The sequence below is a fragment of the Armigeres subalbatus genome, chromosome 1, assembly GCF_024139115.2.
Source record: "Armigeres subalbatus isolate Guangzhou_Male chromosome 1, GZ_Asu_2, whole genome shotgun sequence".
In the NCBI taxonomy this organism is placed as follows: Eukaryota; Metazoa; Arthropoda; class Insecta; order Diptera; family Culicidae; genus Armigeres; species Armigeres subalbatus.
Genome location: NC_085139.1, coordinates 73,443,912 through 73,464,498, shown reverse-complemented (window position 1 = coordinate 73,464,498; position 20,587 = coordinate 73,443,912). Strand labels below are relative to the sequence as shown.

Sequence of the window (20,587 nt, the reverse complement as noted above, 5' to 3'; positions counted from 1 at the left end):
AATTTTGTAAATTATGTAAATTTTGTAAATTTTGTAAATTTTGTAAATTTTGTAAATTTTGTAAATTTCGTAAATTTTGTAAATTTTGTAAATTTTGTAAATTTTGTAAATTTTATAAATTTTGTAAATTTTGTAAATTTTGTAAATTTTGTAAATTTTGTAAATTTTGTAAATTTTGTAAATTTTGTAAATTTTGTAAATTTTGTAAATTTTGTAAATTTTGTAAGATTTGTAAATTTTGTAAATTTTGTAAATTTTGTAAATTTTGTAAATTTTGTAAATTTTGTAAATTTTGTAAATTTTGTAAATTTTGTAAATTTTGCTAGGAGGAATCCTGCCCGGATTCCAGGAGGAATCCTGTCCGGATTCCATTAGGAATCTTGTCCGGATTCCATTGAGATTCCTCTCCGGATTCCATTAGGATTCCTCTCCGGATTCCAGGCAGAATCCTGTCCGGTTCCATGCAGAATCCTGTCCGGATTCCAGGCGGAATCCTGTCCGGATTCCAGGCGGAATTCTGTCCGGGTTCCAGGCGGAATCCTGTCCGGATTCCAGGCGGAATCCTGTCCGGATTCCAGGCGGAATCCTGTCCGGATTCCAGGCGGAATCCTGTCCGGATTCCAGGTGAAATTCTGTCCGGATTCCGGGCGGAGTCCTGTCCGGATTCCAGGCGGAATCCTATCCCGATTCCAGGAGGAATTTTGTCCGGATTCCAGGAGGAACCCTCTACGGATTCCATTAGAAATCTTGTCCGGATTCCATTAGGAATCTTGTCCGGATTCCATTAGGAATCTTGTCCGGATTCCATTAGGAATCTTGTCCGGATTCCATTAGGAATCTTGTCCGGATTCCAGGAAGAACCCTCTACGGATTCCATTAGGAATCTTGTCCGGATTCCATTAGGAATCTTGTCCGGATTCCATTAGGAATCTTGTCCGGATACCATTGAGAATCTTGTCCGGATTCCATTAGGAAACTTGTCCGGATTCCAGGAGGAAACTTGTCCGGATTCCAGGAGGAATCCTGTCCGGATTCCAGGAGGAATCCTGTCCGGATTCCAGGAGGAATCCTGTCCGGATTCCAGGCGGAATCCTGTCCGGATTCCAGGCGGAATCCTGTCCGGATTCCAGGCGGAATCCTGTCCGGATTCCAGGAAGAATCCTGTCCGGATTCCAGGAAGAATCCTGTCCGGATTCCAGGAGGAATCCTGTCCGGATTCCAGGAGGAATCCTGTCCGGATTCCAGGAGGAATCCTGTCGGAATTCCAGGAGGAATCCTGTCCGAATTCAGGAGGAATCCTGTCCGGATTCCAGGAGGAATCCTGTCCGGATTCCAGGAGGATTCCTGTCCGGATTCCAGGAGGATTGCTGTCCGGATTCCAGGAGGATTGCTGTCCGGATTCCAGGAGGATTGCTGTCCGGATTCCAGGAGGAATCCTGTCCGGATTCCAGGAGGAATCCTGTCCGGATTCCAGGAGGAATCCTGTCCGGATTCCAGGAGGAATCCTGTCCGGATTCCAGGAGGAATCCTGTCCGGATTCCAGGAGGATTCCTGTCCGGATTCCAGGAGGATTCCTGTCCGGATTCCAGGAGGATTCCTGTCCGGATTCCAGGAGGATTCCTGTCCGGATTCCAGGAGGAATCCTGTCCGGATTCCAGGAGGAATCCTGTCTGGATTCCAGGAGGAATCCTGTCCGAATTCAAGAGGAATTCTGTCCGGATTCCAGGAGGAATCCTGTCCGGATTCCAGGAGGAATCCTGTCCGGATTCCAGGAGGAATCCTGTCCGGATTCCAGGAGGAATCCTGTCCGGATTCCAGGAGGAATCCTGTCCGGATTCCAGGAGGAATCCTGTCCGGATTCCAGGAGGAATCCTGTCCGGATTCCAGGAGGAATCCTGTCCGGATTCCAGGAGGAATCCTCTCCGGATTCCAGGAGGAATCCTCTCCGGATTCCAGGAGGAATCCTCTCCGGATTCCAGGAGGAATCCTCTCCGGATTCCAGGAGGAATCCTCTCCGGATTCCAGGAGGATTGCTGTCCGGATTCCAGGAGGAATCCTGTCCGGATTCCAGGAGGAATCCTGTCCGGATTCCAGCAGGAATCCTGTCCGGATTCCAGGAGGAATCCTGTCCGGATTCCAGGAGGAATCCTGTCCGGATTCCAGAAGGAATCCTGTCCGGATTCCAGAAGGAATCCTGTCCGGATTCCAGGAGGAATCCTGTCCGGATTCCAGGAGGAATCCTGTCCGGATTCCAGGAGGAATCCTGTCCGGATTCCAGGAGGAATCCTGTCCGGATTCCAGGAGGAATCCTGTCCGGATTCCAGGAGGAATCCTGTCCGGATTCCAGGAGGAATCCTGTCCGGATTCCAGGAGGAATCCTGTCCGTATTCCAGGAGAAATCTTGTCCGGATTCCATTAGGAATCTTGTCCGGATTCCATTAGGAATTCTGTCCGGATTCCATTAGGAATCCTGTCCGGATTCCATTAGGAGACTTGTCCGGATTCCAGGAGGTGAATTTGTGAATTTTGTAAAATTTGTAAATTTTGTAACTTTGGTAACTAAAATTCTGTAAATTTTGTAAATTTTGTAAATTTTGTAAATTTTGTAAATTTTGTAAATTTTGTAAATTTTGTGAATTTTGTAAATTTTGTAAATTTTGTAAATTTTGTAAATTTTGTAATATTGGTAACTTTGGTAAATTTTGTAAATTTTGTAAATTGGGTAAATTCTGTAAATTTTGTAATTTTGGTAACTTTGGTAAATTTTGTAAATTTTTGCAAATTTTTTAAATTTTGTAAATTTTGTAAATTTTGTAAATTTTCGTAAATTTTGTAAATTTCGTAAATTTTGTAAATTTTGTAAATTTCGTAAATTTTGTAACTTTGGTAACTTTGGTAAATTTTGTAAATTCTGTAAATTTTGTAACTTTGTTAACTTTGGTAAATTTTGTAAATTTTTGCAAATTTTGTAAATTTTGAAAATTTTGTAAATTTTGTAAATTTTGTAAATTTTGTAAATTTTATAAACTTTGTAAATTTTGTAATATTTTTTTAATTTGGAAATTTTATAAATTTTGTGAGTTTTGTACGAAAAAAACTTACCGCAAAGTCATCCCGCTGAAGCATCCGATTGACGAACACCTTCCCGGTCCTATCGATTCGGAACATATCCTTAAAGTCCTCCATATCGCGCACCTCCTTCCCGTCCTTATCGACGGCGGTAATGGGTTCCGTTGCCGCATAATCCAGCGCTTCGCTTGACGCAACATCCGGATCGAGCGCCACCAGCGTGTGCACCAGCGTTCCCACCTCGGCGTCCTCCGACACTTCCGCCCGCTGGGTGGTCGGCGTAAAGTACGGTGCCTTGTCGTTGCTGTTGATGATGCTGACCGTCAGGGTTGTCGTCCCGGACAGGCTCGGCGTGCCGAGATCCGATGCCACGATTTCCATCTGGTAGGTGTTCCTCCGGTCGTAGTCCAATTTGCGAGCGATGGTCACCACCCCGGTTTGGTTATCGATGGCGAAGTCATCGAAGCTTCCCTGCTGGATGCGGTACCTGTGTAACGAGATTACGGCAGCGAGTGGAGTTAGTTATTTATTGTAATGGCATTAAATTCGCTAAACATGACTTTGAATCGAATTTATTGGAAGCTACACCCTCATAAATTTTTATTTGCTTTCGCAGGCGAGACTGCTGAAGCTTCATCGATACTATCTTGGGGCGGTCGGTGCCCCGGAAACCTTCTGGCCTCGATTCACAATGGAGAAGGAGAAAGATAGAGAAGACTGCGACAAAAGGATAGCACCGTTAATCCTTTTTAGTCGCATGTGCGAGCTCTGAACAGCACCGTACAAGCACAGTTAAGTGTTACAATATGCACGAGATGGAAGTCAATGCGGTAAGGACTCATAAATCTAAACCGGAATTTGATTAAACTTTAACGTGATTTGTGAGTGAATAGAAGGCATTGGAGCAAGGTCGGAAGACCCGAAAATAACAAAAAATAACGAGTTACGGTTGGAAAGTGAAAACAATTGAAAAGCAACATTTGTTGAAAACTGTTTCAAAAAGAAAGGACGCGTACCATCAGACGCATCAACGGTAACAAAAGTTGAAATAATCTAATCGCATATCTTCATCACGGGGCACAACCCCGCTGAAATGTCACCGTTGAAGGAGAACTGGGAAGCTCTAACATCGTTAGCCATAATCGTCGAAATAGAATTTTCCAATTTCATGCTGGATCCCCAATTATTTCAGGAAAGGTGTAGAGCAGTACTGGAGCATACCATCGTTTGCGTGCGAAATTCGTGGGGGATGTACGCCGCTTCTGTGTGTAGTCTGACTACGATGCTATCGGAAACTGGAGACTCGATTACGATTTAAGTGAATGTCACAATAATCAAGTTATTCTAAAAATTTATTTTTATCGCCAACGATGGTGCGGATTTTGGTAGTAAGAGATGATCGAAAAAACGTGAACATCGAAAATCGTTCGAGCTATGACGCCAGCAGAGAGCACTGAGCGCAATGATTGGATGGTTATGGATTGGAAATACATTCGGAATTGAATTGAAATAATGATTGTCCAAGGCTTTAGATAGTCTAGTTGGTAAAGCCACGACAGGCTCCGTCAACCCTAACCCGAACTACTCACTAAATTAATCAAACTTCATTGCATCTGCAAAAATATCATCCCCCTGCCTGCCATACCAAGAATTTTATAGCCATACACAGGAGCATAAATTCGATAGTTACCTGATCTCGGCGTTGATGCCCGTATCCAAATCGACGGCCTGTAAACGTTCGACTCGAGTGCCTGTAAATTGATTAGTAAGGAGAATACGACACGGTTATTGAGGACGTTCATACCGAACTTTAGCACTAGTAAATAACTATTATTCTAGTCGCGCCGGGCCGAAGCACCGCACAACCCACCACCATCGTCGCCGTTATAGTTCGCTCGTTCGATTCTCGGTATAAATCTCGATCCCGCTGCTCCTGCTGATGCTGAGGTATGGCGAGATGCTGCGCCTTGTTTTTACGTAATAACAGTACAGAACGGACCAACTTTTTTTTCTCTCCCGCCTAGGGATCCCCAATAGACCACCGAACCGACCGTCCGCCCGTTGTTGATGGGCTCCACTCCGAATGAATAAACTAATGTAGTTATAAACGAGCTAGGATAAATTTTTACGAGTCTAAGCGAATCCACGTGATGTGAACGGGAGCCAGATCGAACCAACCAGGCAGCGGCAGCAGCAGCATGCATGGCGACGCGGTCCGTGCCGGGAGATAATCAATTTTGTGAAGTGTAATATGGAGTAGTATCCTGGTTCTAACAGTTTTAGTGTAAGGGTATGCAGTATTGAAAAAGGCCTGATTTTTCTGATGGTTATATTACTTTCGTTTGAGAGATGTGCAAATATTATTTTGCACCTAGTTACGCATTTTCCTCATGCGAAAAGAAACTGATGAACCACACACTCAGTTTTTAATTCTGCAGCTCGGCAAAAATCCGCACGGCCGTCTGCCCAGCAAAATAAAAACTGATATCCTGGCAAAAATGAAGTTTGTTAGCTGATATTCGGCAATTTATTTACTGATTTTCAGCTTCGACAGAAATCTCGGGAAAAAAACATGTTTGCTGGGGCACGGCTGTGCGAAACTCGGTAAAAGTTCAACATTTTGCTGAGATCCCGGTAAAAAAAAATAAGTGTGATGAGCACCTCGCTATTCACCTTAAATATGGGAAGTTAAGAGAAAATGAAATACTCTTCTTGTTTTTTTTTCATGCACTTTGAGTGCTCAACCTTCATTGTATTCTCCTTTATACGAACGCATACTAAAACTTGATTCGCTCTAGATCGGTCGCATGTTCTAGCGTAAAGTGCCTAATAGTGGACCCCCAACCAATAGTTGGTCAGTCATTTTTTCAGTACAACAGCACAATGTAAACATTTTGCTATGAAAGTTCATCGGAAGAATCTACCTTACAGTCCTATGATTTGATTACATGCATTAAAAATGCAATGGAAAGTAAAATTAGAGGTGTTTAGTGTGTTTTATGTATCGTGAAGAGGAGATGCAGAACTTGTTATTAGATATCAAGCAGAATTAATATGTTGAAAATGTCTACTCCTTATGACAAGAAGAGCATAATTCCGCTACTAGGGGGTCCACTATTGGGAATTTTACCCTCGCTCTAGTTTCGCGCACCTACTGGATTTCGCATTCTTCAGGGCCCCGGTGCATGTGAGTGTAGAATGGTGAAGTGATTCGGTGGAAAGCTGTTTCTCCAGAAGAAGCCGGTGTTGTATTTCCAAAGACGATTTTTCGCGGTGTTAGCTAGTGCGTTAGAGTATACAATATTAGAGTGGCCCAAGCTTATATGGAAAAAGTGAAAAGTCTGGAATTTCAAACCTTGCACCCTTAAATGACAGTTTGGGGGTCCCAGAAGCTCCCCTGAAAATTTCAGCTCATTCGGTCCAGTGGTTGGCGTGCGCAAATGGCTCAAAGTTTGTATGAGAAAAGTGATTCAAATGTATGGGGAAACGCAACCGTTTCAGTTTTTTGCTTCTAGGTGGCGCTATAGTCGACGGATTCCTGTTGTGGACAAAATGTAGAACCTTTTTTATATAAGGAAGCGACTGGTGAAGACCGGATGTAAATCCCTTTGAAATTGGCCAAGTTATAAGCATCCAAAGTCGAGGGTGTCGAGCGTGTCCCCCAGGGGTGTTTAAAATGAGAGCAACGTACCACCGACCATTGCACAATGGGGGAATCCGATTTCAAAGGTGGAAAAAATTGATAACTTTCTTCACGAACAACTTACAGAAGAGATCCAGAGCTTATTCGAAAGAGAATTTTGCAAAGAATTCAGTGAGTGCTGTTTCATGGACGTGGAACGCTTCTGTATGTAGTTATTGAGCTCGTTTTGCCCTAATGCCCCATATATCGCGAGTTTCCAAACTATTTATCATTTTATCTTTAAGACATTGTTAAAAAATTGTGTTTATCTCTTCACTGTGGATCCACAGAAGGGAATTAAATATATTTTGTTGGTAAAAGTTAGAAATTTATGGGATTTTGGGGTCAAATAAGCATCAAAGTGCATTTTATGTGCAATTTTAATGTATTCTGTAAAAAATAGTAATATTTACAGATAAGTGTTGCTATTATTGTCTCAAAGTGTTGAACAGATGTTGACAAATGTTTGCCGAACAAAAATAAATGAAATAAATCGTTTCACAAATGTTTTATTTGGTTATTTATTGAGTAAAAAACGATTTTTAAAAACTTTTGAATTAGACCTGTGCGCCGGTCATATAATCGGCGGCGGCGGCGTAGTGGTCACTTTTGCCCCGGCGGCGGCGGCGTCACGGCGGCGCGCCGTTGGCTTTTATCGGCGGCGGCGGCGGCGGCGTGAACCGGCGTGGATAAAAAAATCATTGGATAATAAAATCAATTTAAACGCGGATTTTTTAATTCACGCGGTTTTGATTCACACCGTACGAATCGCCTGTATAAAAATCGACTTCAGTGGAATAAAATTGTAATATTCTATTGTGCGGTAAGACGCGCGGCTACAAAGCAAGACCATGCTGAGGGTGGCTGGGTTCGATTCCCGGTGCCGGTCTAGGCAATTTTCGGATTGGAAATTGTCTCGACTTCCCTGGGCATTAAAGTATCATCGTGTTAGCCTCATGATATACGAATGCAAAAATGGTAACCTGGCTTAGAAACCTCGCAGTTAATAACTGTGGAAGTGCTTAATGAACACTAAGCTGCGAGGCGGCTCTGTCCCCGTGTGGGGATGTAATGCCAATAAGAAGAAGAAGAAGAATATTCTATGTTTGCGATCATCAAACAGCACATTCCATAGTAAATTACCAGCGACACTAATAAGTACCTGATCTCAAAATGTTATTTAAATTAAAACTATTTTATTATTCTCTGATTTTGATGAATCAAAATTTAACAACGAATCCTTCTTCACTTTTCGTAACCGTTGAGCAGTATTGAGAATTAGACTTCGGTGTCATAGACTAATCTGTTAATTTTTTTTTTTTCAAAAAGTTTTCCCAATTCTGAATTTGATGAACTCCAGTCGATTTACTTCTCAATATATCTAAATTTCAGAACAAATCTTTGAGTTACATATACAATTGGGCAACGTTTGAGCGGCTGCATATCTAGTATGTTTAGAGAATTTGCAGTGCTACTTCGTTCAACTGCTGTGACCCTTGGATCCTGGAAGGACATTTACGATGGAATCCACTAATGACAACCACAATGGACAGTTTACTCCCCGACTCGCGTTCTTGTATGCACAAATCACAATAGATGATCAACATAACTGAAGTGAGCTCTGGCTGAGTAACACTGGGGCACGATGCCCAACCAAATTGAATATTTTACCAAAAGTTGGTAAAATATGCCAAAAAAGTTCTTGGTGGAGTTCCTGAAGGGATTTCTGGAAGAAACTACGATTTTTTTCTAAGTTTCATTAGAAATTCCTTTGTAAAACCCTATAAGAAATTCTGCGGAAACTCATATAGGCATTTTTTCAAAAGCCATTAAGGTTCTCGTTGGGAAATTCCTTTAGTATAACCACAGGCAAAAACATAGAATATTCTTTCAGGATTTCATTCGGAAATTCATTATGGAATGAAATAGTTTCCGAAAGAATTCCTTAAACAATTTCCGTAGAAATTGCGGAAAAAATCTTCGAATGTGGGAAGAGAATAGCGGAAAGAGTTTATAAAGACATTTCTGGCAAAATTTTTGAAATAATTTTCGAAAGAACTTAGTATAAAAATACTTCGTCCGAACTTGGCCACGATTGTCTTTCCACAAATCATATCAAGAAAATACAAAACAGAACTAGCATGTTTGCTTGCTAAATGTAGACTCGTTTATTCGTCATAAGGAACGAAGGTTTGGACACGCAGGTCTTGCTTATTATATGTATATATATCACCCAACCAGCGGATGGCAGATTTTAATACAGTTCTGCATAAGAACCTTACAGAAACTGTATAATAATTGGGCATATACAATTTTGGGAGATTTTTATACAATTGTTGTATTGGAATAATACAGATTTGTATTATTTTAATACAATATCTGTATAAAAAGCTTACAGAATTGTATATGCCCAGATTTTATACAATAATTGTCAGTTTTTTTTTTGGTGTAGGTATTTATAATTTTGCCCAGTAGCACCGATTTCAAAAATAGTTTACATTAGGGAACCGAAAGAATTCCCGCAGAAAAATCCGAAAGAATCTTTCCAGTAAATTTCGAAAAAATGTTCTAGGGAATTCGGAATGGTTCCCAAAAGCAATTTCCGAAGAAATTTCTTTGAATTAATTTCTGAAGAGATTCCCGAAAAAAATCATAAGAAATGGAGAATGTTGTGACGGAATTATTGAGGGAAATGTCCAAGAACTTCTTCCAAAAGTTACCAAAGAATTTTCAAAAGATTTCCCGTAGAAATTCACAAGGAATTGTTTAAGGTAGTTCTGAAAGAATTTCTATGGGAATTTCAGGAAAAGATGTCAAAGAACTTGTTAAGGAACCCCTAGAGGAGTTTCTGTAAAATTTTCAACGTTTTTTTTTCTAAAAAAAAATCCGAAAGAATTCCTAAAATAATCCTCCGTATTAATTTCCGAAGAAATTCCTAAACAAACTTTCAAAGACTAAACATATTTCCGAAGCAATCTGTAAATGAATTTCTGAAGGAATTTTTGGAGGAGTTCTAAAATATTTTCCGTCGATATTTCAAAAGGAATTTGCGAATGATTTTCGGAAGGTATATACGAAAGAATTTCTAAGGGAATTACGAAAGAATTCCCAAAGGATTTTATGAAGCAATTCCTAAAGCAATTTCCTAAGAAATTTTCAAAGGTATTTCCAAAACTTCCTATGGTTTTCTTAAAAAAAGGAATACGTGGAGGAAATTCTGACGTTATTCCTGAGGTAAATTTTAAGGAATATCCGAAGAACTTTCTGGAATTCGTTTACGGAGGAGTTTTAGTAGAACTTTTTGAGGCAATTTCCTAGGGAATTCCTGGACGAATATTCAAAGGAATCTCTGGAGGAAATTGCGAATAAATTACTTGAAAAAAAAATCAAAGGAATTCTTGAAGAAACTTAGGAATTACATTAGAAAAAACAGTAGGCATTTTCTCTGAAATTCTTAAGGCATTTCTCCGTAATTTCCTTTGAGAATTCCTTCGAAAATTCCATCATAAAATCCTTCAAAAATACCTTTATCAATGCCTCTGGAAATTCCATTAGGAATTCTTTAGGGAAGTATTTTACCTTAAAAAAACTCTTTTAGAAGTTCCTTTAGGAATTATTTTCGAACATCCATTCAGGTTCTCTTTTGGGAATGCCTTCAAAAGTTTATTTGGAAATTCCTGCACTAAGCCCAACATAAAATTTCTTAAAAATGCCTTCAAATATTTTTTTGGGAAATCCTCCAGAATTTGATTTCTCTTATATTAAAAAAAATACCGCCTGAAATTTCTTTGGATATTCCTCCAGGGACTTCTTTAAAAGATTATTCGAAAATCCTCCGAGATTTCCTTCGGAAATTTCTCCAGATTTTTTTTTTGGGAGATCTTCCAGGAAATCCTTTGAAATTTATTCAAAATGAAGTTGTTTGCGATGTAATTACTTATTGAATTTTCGATAAAAAAAAATACAAGATAAACAACAAACAAACAAAGACTTTCGAAAACATGAAGCCATTTTCTAAGAAATTCCTGCAGGAAGTTACGGAAGAATTCCCGGAGAATGGTTTAAAGGAATTGCTGGAAGAAGTTTTGAAAAAATTCCTTAGGCAAATTTTGAATTAATTTCTTATGGATATCTAGAAGAATTTTTGTCCAGCGATTCATGAAATAAATGCCGAAACAATTTCTAAAGGGAAAATTTCCGAAGAAATTCTCGAAAAAAAATCCGAAGAAATTCTCAAAAGAACGTATGGAATTTTTTAAAGAATTCCTTAAGAACCTTTCGCAGGAATTGGTAAAGAAACTGCCAAAGAAGCTTCTCAAGGAGTCTCCGGAGGAGAAAATCCGAAAGCATTCCTAAAGCAATTTCTGAAGAAATTCGTAATGCAAATTCTTAAGAAATTTTGTAAGGAATCTCCGAAGGAAAACCCAAAAAAAAAAAAAATAGGGAGAATTCCTAAAATATTCTTCTAAGGTTTTTGAAAAGAAACTTTTCGGAGGAATATCTGGAATAATTAACAAAAAAAAATTGATTTATTTCCTAACTAATTTCTGGAGTATTTTTCGAAGGAATTCATAAATGAATATTTAAACGATAATTCTTCGAATATTCTCATAAATTCCAGGAATTTCACAATAAGGCTTTTACAATACAGTATAACATAATTTCAAGACAATAAAATTAAATTAAATTTTCGTAATGTTCGAAAATACCTGACGTTTTAACTAAATAATTTGACTAAATACTATGCAGCGAGGCGACAGCGCCTCAGTTCTGGGTTACAATGGCTGTAAATAAGAAAATAAGAAGCGTTTTTAACTGATGCTCGTAATATTTGCTCAGCAATAATTGGGGTCTCCAGTAGCCTTGCAACAAAGGCGTAGGATTGCCAATCCAGAGATGACGAGATCGATTCTCTGTCTGGTCTAGGATGTTTCCGGGTTGGAAACATTCTTGACACCCTGGGCATAGTGTATCCATTGTACCCACACAAGCGATCTTACTTTTAAATTATAAAGTGATAAAAACTCGCCAGTGATTAAGAATCGTTTGAAAATCGTATCTTGATTTGAAGCACTTACCGTTACATTTTGAACACTTTTTCCTAACTACCATGAAACCATAACGCCAAATAGAAGATATAACGGAACTGTTGACAATTAGCTGATCATAGTAAAGATTAATCTTTGAATGAAAATTCTGTGTTTATTATCATTTGAGTACATAATTTGAGAAGTTGTCGCAGGCGAAAACTCGCCTACTGTTTTCACGTGAAAAGTTGTCACATGAATATTGCAATCATTATCGTCTGATAATGATTCAGCACAACACTGGCGGGCATAGAAAAGCTTTCAATTAATATCTGTAGAAATGCTAATAAAATAATAGTTGAAAAGCAGGCCAAGTTCCAGTTGGAATGTAGAGCCATCGAAGAAGAAGATTTGCTTTGCTGATGCTCAGCAAGTGGTTTTGTCAGTGATATTCAGAAATTGATTTCAAAATATTAATTACTTACTCGTGAGTCGAAAAAAAAACGGTTAAGCATTCACAGTTGGGATTTAATTATTTTGCTGAATCAGTTTGCCTTGTAAACCAACTGTCCTAATAGCACAAATCTTAAAACAAAGAAAACTGATTAAATAAGTTGATTCAAATAAATAAAAAATAAATATTGTCAAAATAACTAATGTGCTACTTGACTTGGAATTTCTAAACTGCAATAATTTTCCTGCACCAATGCCAGATCCTTTAAGGATATGGGGACGCTTTGGGCATGTATCCAGGCCCCGCAACAAATCCATTTTGCGAGTCACTTACAAGTTTTAAACTAAATGAGGCCTTGGCTTAACGCATTCCAAAGATCAGTTTAACAATTTATGTATTATTATACTAGATAAAGCCTCATCAAAACTCTCAAACTATTCAACCAACCTATTAGTTAACCAAGACAATGTATGGCACTACACCGATTTAGAGACACCTTCGCTTGAGGTAGATTTGAAATAAAATTTTGAAGAGATCCACCTTAACATTTATGAACTGTCATAAGACTAGTTTAGTACTATTCCAATTAACTCTACCACGCTGTATTTCTTCACAGATACGTTTTTCGACCTCAATTATTTAACCGTAAACAGTGTCTCATGCTTGGCTCGACTAGACTTAAGTTAATTGATTTTTTTTTATTGCGATTAGCTACCGGCGTGGCAAAATTATGATCGGCGGCGCGCCGACCCGAAATCGTCGGCGGCGGCGGCGCGAGTAAAACCACCGGCGGCGGCGGCGTGGCGCGGCGGCGCACAGGTCTATTTTGAATAGCACCGATGCCAAACATTTCCAAACCATACACGATAGCACAACTAGACAAGAATAGTCATATGTTATGAGTCTTGATGTGATCATAGATAGGAGGTGATGGGAGATACTCTTTTTTCTTACCTTTTTACCCAAATTCCCCTATGAAATAATATAGCTCAAGGATTCTGAGCAAGGAAATGATGTAGTAATGTTAATTTAATTGATATTTTCCAATGATATAATGAAAATAACAAATAATCATATATTTCATTAAAAATATTGAATTATAGGGGATTTAGTGGTCATACAGCTCATTTAATGTAACTTTTTATTCAAAATAGGATAACTTCTTTCACGAGCGACTCACTGATACGGTTAAGGACTTATTCGAAAGCAAATTTTCCAAGAAATTCAGTGAGTGATGTTTTATAGACATGAGACACTTGTGTATGTAGTTATTGAGCTGGTATTGCCCCAATGTTCCATACATCACAGTTTATTATTTTTCGTGCTTTTATCTTCAAGCATTGTACTAAAGATGTGTTCTCCTCTTCATTATAGATTCATAGAAAAGCATTATACATGCTTTGTTAGTAAAAGTTGGAAATTTAAGGGATTTTGGGGTCAAATAAATATTAAATTGCACTTTATATGTGAATTTTTCATGCATTCTGTAAAAATTAATGAAAATATTATTATTCTCCCAAAATGTTCTACAGACATTGATGTTTGAATGTTTGCAAAACAATTACTAATGAATTTCTAATGAAGTATGGCCGACACGTGAGAGAAGTGCTTCGACAGTTCCTAAAAACGTCCATCAAGTTGGCCAAAACTAGCAATCGCATCGCATATAATTCCTTCTAAACTGCCGGAAATGCAAAGTAATTCCAATGTGCTTGAATTACCAAGTGAAAGTGAACATGGAAAATGAAGAGTCTTTTCGCCAGCTTGATAAGATTCTGTTCAAACAAAAGATCAGAATAATCAGTGTCATGATAGCGGACGCCAAAAGGACGTTAGCAAGGATGAAGAAAACGAAAACCATTCTTAGAAACAAAATGGAATGTCTATGAGAGCGAGAAGACTTCGACTTCGAGACTTCGACGTAATATAGTGCAAATGATTTCTTGGTTATTATTATTATTATTATTATTATTTACAGAGTACATGAAAAATTCACATAGATGCAGTTTGATGATTATTTGACCCCAAATTCCCTTAAATTTCCAACTTTTTCCGACAAAATATGTATAGTAATATGTATGGATCTACAATGAAAAGAAAAACGGAATTTCAGTGTTATTTTTAAAAGATAAAAGTACCAAAATATGAAAAAAATTGATGTATGGGACATTGGGGCAAAACCAGCTCAATAACTACATACACAAGTGTCATGTCTATAAAACATCACTCACTGAATTTCTTTGAAAATTTGCTTTCGAATAAGCCCTTAACCTTATCTGTGAGTCGCTCGTGAAAGAAGTTATCCTATTTTGAATAAAAAGTTACATTTAATGAGCTGTATGACCCCTAAATCCCCTATAATTCAATATTTTTAATGAATTATAAAATTATTTGTTATTTTCATTATATCATTGGAAAATATCAATTAAATTAAAATTACTACATTATTTTCTTGCTCAGAATCATAGAGCTATATTATTTCATAGGGGAATTTGGGCAAAAAGGTAAGAAAAAAGAGTATCTCCCATCACCTCCTATCTATGATCACATCAAGACTCATAACATATGACTATTCTTGTCTATTTGTGCTATCATGTATGGTTTGGAAATGTTTGGCATCGGTGCTATTCAAAAGTTTTCAAAACTCGTTTTTTACTCAATAAATAATTAAATAAAACATTTGTGAAACGATTTATTTCATTTATTTTTGTTCGGCAATCATTTACCAACATCTGTTCAACACTTTGAGACAATAATAGCAACACTTATCTGTAAATATTACTATTTTTTACAGAATACATTAAAATTGCACATAAAATGCACTTTGATGCTTTTTTGACCCCAAAATCCCATAAATTTCTAACTTTTACCAACAAAATATATTTAATTCCCTTCTGTGGATCTACAGTGAAGAGATAAACACAATTTTTGAACAACGTCTTAAAGATAAAATGACAAATAGTTTGGAAACTCGCGATATATGGGGCATTAGGGCAAAACGAGCTCAATAACTACATACAGAAGCGTTCCACGTCCATGAAACAGCACTCACTGAATTCTTTGCAAAATTCCCTTTCGAATAAGCTCTTGATCTCTTCTGTAAGTTGTTCGTGAAGAAAGTTATCAATTTTTTCCACCTTTGAAATCGGATTTCCCCATTGTGCATTGCGGCGGCGCACAGTGATTCCACTCCATACAAAAGTTGGCAAAAACCTCTAACAGGTTCCTAAAGGATCTTTTTTTGATTTATTTACATAACTTTGGGTCTAATAGACTTTGTTGGATCATTTGTAATGTCCTGGCATGTTTTTAGGAGTTGAGAAAAAGGGGGGAGGGTACGTACACCTGTGTTTCGAATACTAGCAGCGGAGGGCGATTTTCATACAAAATGGTCAACTTTGACAAGCTGTAACTTTGTTCCCCGATGACCGATTAAGCTGAAATTTTGGCAGTGAACTACAAATATGTTGAAATTGTTATATACTAGGTTTGAATATACTCGACCCACTAGTCAAAAAATTACACCCTAGTTTAAATTGTTCAAATTAACAGCAGTTTTTAGAAGAAAATTATTAAAAGCTTTTTAGTGGAATATCTGCACGTTTCAGGAGACGAGCTACTACTATCCCATTTAATTCCACCACTTGTTTGTAACTTTTCAGATACGTATTTTGACCTCAACAGTAAGGCCGTTTTCAGTGTCTCGTACTAACTCGTCTTATGGCAGTTGGCAGTTTTTATTTTTGATATGCTGACCAATTCAAATGACTCATTCCACAATTATTATTACTATTTGCACTTAGTGTCTCTACATGCAAGTTGATAACATTTCAATCAATTGTTTTCCAGATATTTCCAAAACAATACTTCTATTATTTTGATTGATTTGATTTTTTAGTGGTTCAAAATATTTGATGTTTAGTTTAGTTTAGTTTAGCTATTAGGTATACTGTCGTTATACGCATATAGCCAACATGAGACAAATATGCGTATGACGGCAATATAGATAAAGGGTATAAAGCATAAGATAATGATTTTTAGAATTGTATAACTTATGGGTGTTTATTATGTATTATTATGTAAGTTGTAAGTTATGTAAGTTGATGTAAGTTGTTATGTAAGTTGCACTGAGAAAAAAAAAGTTCCCTTAAATTTTTCTAATTACAGATCCACTTTGAATATTCTCCCTGAAATTTAATTGTATTCGTTAAAATTATTTGGTATTTTTATATGAATTCTCGCAAGGTTTTCTCCCAGAAAAATATCGAAAGAATTTTACAAACGAATTCCTTAAGAAATTTCTAATGGAATATTCGAAGAAATTTCCAAAAGAATTCTTAGAGGAATTCTCGAGGGATTGCTCAGATGAGTTTTCAAAGGAATATCTGAAAAAATGGATTTTCCAAAGATTTTCCTAAAGCAATATGCATAGGTGTTCCTGAAGGAATTCCTTTAGAAATTTTCATAAGGTATTTCGGAAGGAATTTCCAAAGGTATTCAAGAATTCGTGAAGGAATTTCCGAACGGAATTTCCAAAATAAATTCGGTGAGAATTTCCGACATTCTTAAATTTCTGGAAAAATTTCTTTGGACATGCCTTCAAGATTTTTTTTCCAGGCATTTCTTCAGAAAATCCTCAAGAAATTACTTAGAAGATATATCATAAATTCCTTTCGATATTCTTCTAGATATTCTTTTGAAAATTCAAAGAAGGAATTATAAGAAATTCACAAATTCTTTTATGAATTTCTTCAGAAATACTTTTAGAAAATCCTTCGGAATTCCTTCAGAAATACCTACGGAAATTTAATTAAAAATACTTTCGGAATTTTTTTAGAAGAAATCCTACAAATTTGATCCAGGTGATGTTTTATGAATTTACCTAAATGTTCGCTCGTTAAATCCTCCAGACATTTTGACGTAAACTACGTCTAAGGGGAAGACTCGGATACAGGGTGTAAAATGATATTTTCAAAATTGGGGACCGTCACGAAATCATGTAAGATTTGTAACAATTGTAGGTCCTTTATCTTTCAATGGATTTCAAAGATTTATATATCAATCGATTCGCAAACTCTCTACCAATTTGCCAGTAGTATTGAAACTCTTGAGTATCAACGCTAAACTATTGAAAAATTTAGTTCTTTCAGGTAGCATGCATCCCCTATACAACGCGTCCCAATCCTTGGTAATTGCCTACTTTTAGGGTATTATCAATTGTTGAACTGGGGTGTATGAATAGGGTGGCCCAGCTGCTAGACAGTCCCTACTCCCTCACAGAATGGGAAACGCTGCTAAAGCTGGGTAGTAGTGTCGGTGGGATGGTTCCTTCTCTTCTATATAGAGCGGAATAATTGGTTCAGTGTACTATATTTTGTTTGACGTAGTTTACGTCGCGCGGTCGTGTCCTGTATACAACCCCAAGTTTTTTTTCGTAAAAAAAATACCCAGGAATTGATTCGGTTAGTCATCCAACATACCTTCAAAAATTCCTTCAGAAATTCTATCGTAAGTTTTTCTAAGTAATTCATCGGAAATTCGTCCAGTGACTCATTACAAAATTCCTCAAAGAATTTCTTCGAAAATCTTTCGCAAGAAACTCTAGAAATACCCTCAGAAATTCCATTGAAAATACCACCTAAGAATTTTCTTTCAGAAGGTCTTTTAGCAATACTTTCAGAAATTCCTCCAGGTCTTCTTCTTATTGGTATTACATCCCTCACTAAATCATTGTTGCATCACAGCTTAATGTTCATTGAGTACTTCTAAAGTTATTAGGTTTTGTAAGCCAAATGCTCAGATCAAAAAACTCCAACGATTAGTGACCATCTCAATTACAGGTGCAATGAGCAGTACACCATCAAATGTACTAAATGTTTTACTGTACATGCTTCCTCTGCATCAAATTGTACAATTAGAAGCTGAAAAGAGTGCTTTAAGGAACAGAAGATCCAAAAACCTCTTAGGGGGTGACCTTAAGGGTCATCTTAGCATTCTAAAAAACTTCAGTATAAACTCCCTAGTACTAAACAATGAAGACTGAATGGAGAAAAAGTACAATTTCAATCGACTGTTCAAAGTAATTGATCCTGGGCGCAATACATGGTTAAATGGAGGACCGAAACTTCGCTCAGGATCAATTACGTTTTATACAGGCGGTTCAAAACTGAACAACCAAGTGGGAGCAGGAGTTACTGGCCCTGAGATAGACATATCGATTCCCATGGGAAGTTGGCCATCCCTATTCCCAGCGGAAGTTCACGCAATTCTAGAGTGTTCTGTAATATGTTTGCGTAGAAATTACAGACACTCACACTCAAGCAGTTTTTAATGGTCTAAAGTCGGCAACATGCACTTCAAAACAAGTTTGGGAATGCATTAGTTCCTCCAAAAACTGTCTTGTCGCAACCAAGTCAATCTATATTGGATTCCAGGACACTGTGGAATAGATGGTAACGAAAAATCCGATATGCTGGTGAGACTCGGATCATCAAGTCGGTTTACAGGACCGGAGCCTTTTTGCAGCTTGTCAACTTCTCCTCTCAGTATGGACCTGAAGGTATGGGAATATATGAAAATAAAAACCAATTTTAGGAACACAACCAATGCCAGGCAATCGAAACGCTTTATCACTAAAAATGTTTCCAGGACTCGCAACATTTTAGAATTATTTATAATTAATTATATATTTAGAGAGAAACTTCAAAATGAGCTATATTGCTTCTGTTACATAGAAAAAGAAGATTCGGAGCATCTGTTATGTCGTTGTTCGGCAATTTTTTGATCAAGCTGAAAGTTCTTCACCAAGGGGCTTATAGAACCACTTGAGGTCGGTAGAACAGATCCCAATTCGGTGGTGCATTTCATTCGAAAAGCTGAGCCGTGTTGGGCAGAACATGTTAGTCAAACAATGGCACTCACCTCCAATAGCGATACGCCATATTGACATAGCTAGAAAAAAGGGGAATACATTACCCCCATTCCAAACACTGCGCAGAAAGTTGATAATGAGCTGTCCCTGCCTTCCAGGTTTTATTTCGATACCTATAAATCTCGATATGTTCCTCCCCTCCTTTGTTGGACGAATGAACGAATATACATGAGGTGTCGGACCTTTTGTCCGAATGTCTTTTGGCCGAATGATTGAAAAACATATCTTAGATTGTGAGTAAAGACAAATGAGTAATGGAAAGTACGTAGTGAGAATTAGTGTAAAGAGAAGTGAGGAATGAGACATTTCCACATCTCATAATTGGAAGTGAGAAGTGAAGTGACAAGTGAGAAGTGAGAAGTGAAAAATGAAAAGTGAAGAGTGAGAAGTGCGAAGTGAGGAGGGAAAAAGAAGAATAAAAAATTGTGATATTTTTCCTTATTATTCCTTATTCCTTCTACCTCTTTCTCTGTTTCTTATTCCTTCTTCCTTCCTTCTTCTCCTTTTTCCTCCTTCCTTTTTTCTTTCTCCATCTTTCTTTTTTCTTTTTCCAACTTCTTTTTTTCCTTCTTCTTTTTTTCATCTTCCTTCTTCCTTTATCCTTCTTCTTTTTTCTTTCTTCCTTCTTTTTTCCCTCCTTTTTTCCTTCCTTCTTTTTTCATTTTCCTACCGCTTTCTTGTTCTTTACTTCCATCATATACTTCGTTCATCTTTCTTTCTTATTTCTTCTAGCTTATTTCTTCTTCCTCTACCCTTCTTCAATTTTCCTTCCTTCACCTTTCTTTTCCTTCTTTCATCTTCTTTCATATTTTTATTTCTTATTTCTTAACTTTACTTTTCCCTTCTGCCATTTATCTTACTTCCTTCTTCCTCTTTCTTCTATCTTCCTCCTCTTTTTTCTATCTTCTTCCTTCTTCCTTCTTCATTCTTCCTTCTTTCTTCTTTCTTCTCTTATCCTCCTTCTTCCTTCACTTCTAGACATTACGCTTCTCACTTTCCAATTATCATCTCACTTCTCACCCCTTCTGCTGTTTTCCTCACTACACTTTCTTACTTCTCATTTCTAAACTATCACAACTCACGTCTCACCACTTGCGTCTAACTTTCCATATCTCTTTCTCCATTACTCACTTCATACAAATCATTTATCACTTCTCATTACTCATTTTTCTCAACACTGTACTCACATCATGACTTCTAAGTTCTCATGTTCGCTATTCACTTCTCGCTTCACTTAATAAAGAAACTAATTTCAACTATTCGGTCAAACGGTGTTCGGCAAAGTTACCCTTTGGGCATTCCTTGGAAGGCCATTCCGTAACTTAATAGAATGTTTGAATAAAATTTCTTTTTTAAAACAAGGTTTTCAGAGAAAAATCTAGAGAGTTTTGAGAGATTCGCCTGTTCTCCGGGCCCTCATTCCT

At 37.5% G+C, this 20,587-nt stretch overlaps 1 protein-coding gene across 8 annotated transcripts in view; it reads right to left on the bottom strand.

Annotated features, from left to right (window-relative positions):
• Window positions 1-20,587, bottom strand: part of LOC134227108 (cadherin-87A) — a 1,007,180-nt gene that overhangs the window by 105,158 nt on the left and 881,435 nt on the right. For all 8 annotated transcript variants that reach the window (XM_062708398.1, XM_062708391.1, XM_062708382.1 and 5 more), the window contains 2 exons: window positions 4,760-4,820; window positions 3,103-3,556 (listed from right to left, as the gene is read on the bottom strand). In XM_062708398.1, coding sequence (XP_062564382.1) covers window positions 3,103-3,556; window positions 4,760-4,820 — 515 coding nt within the window. The remainder of the gene's footprint in view (window positions 1-3,102; window positions 3,557-4,759; window positions 4,821-20,587) is intronic.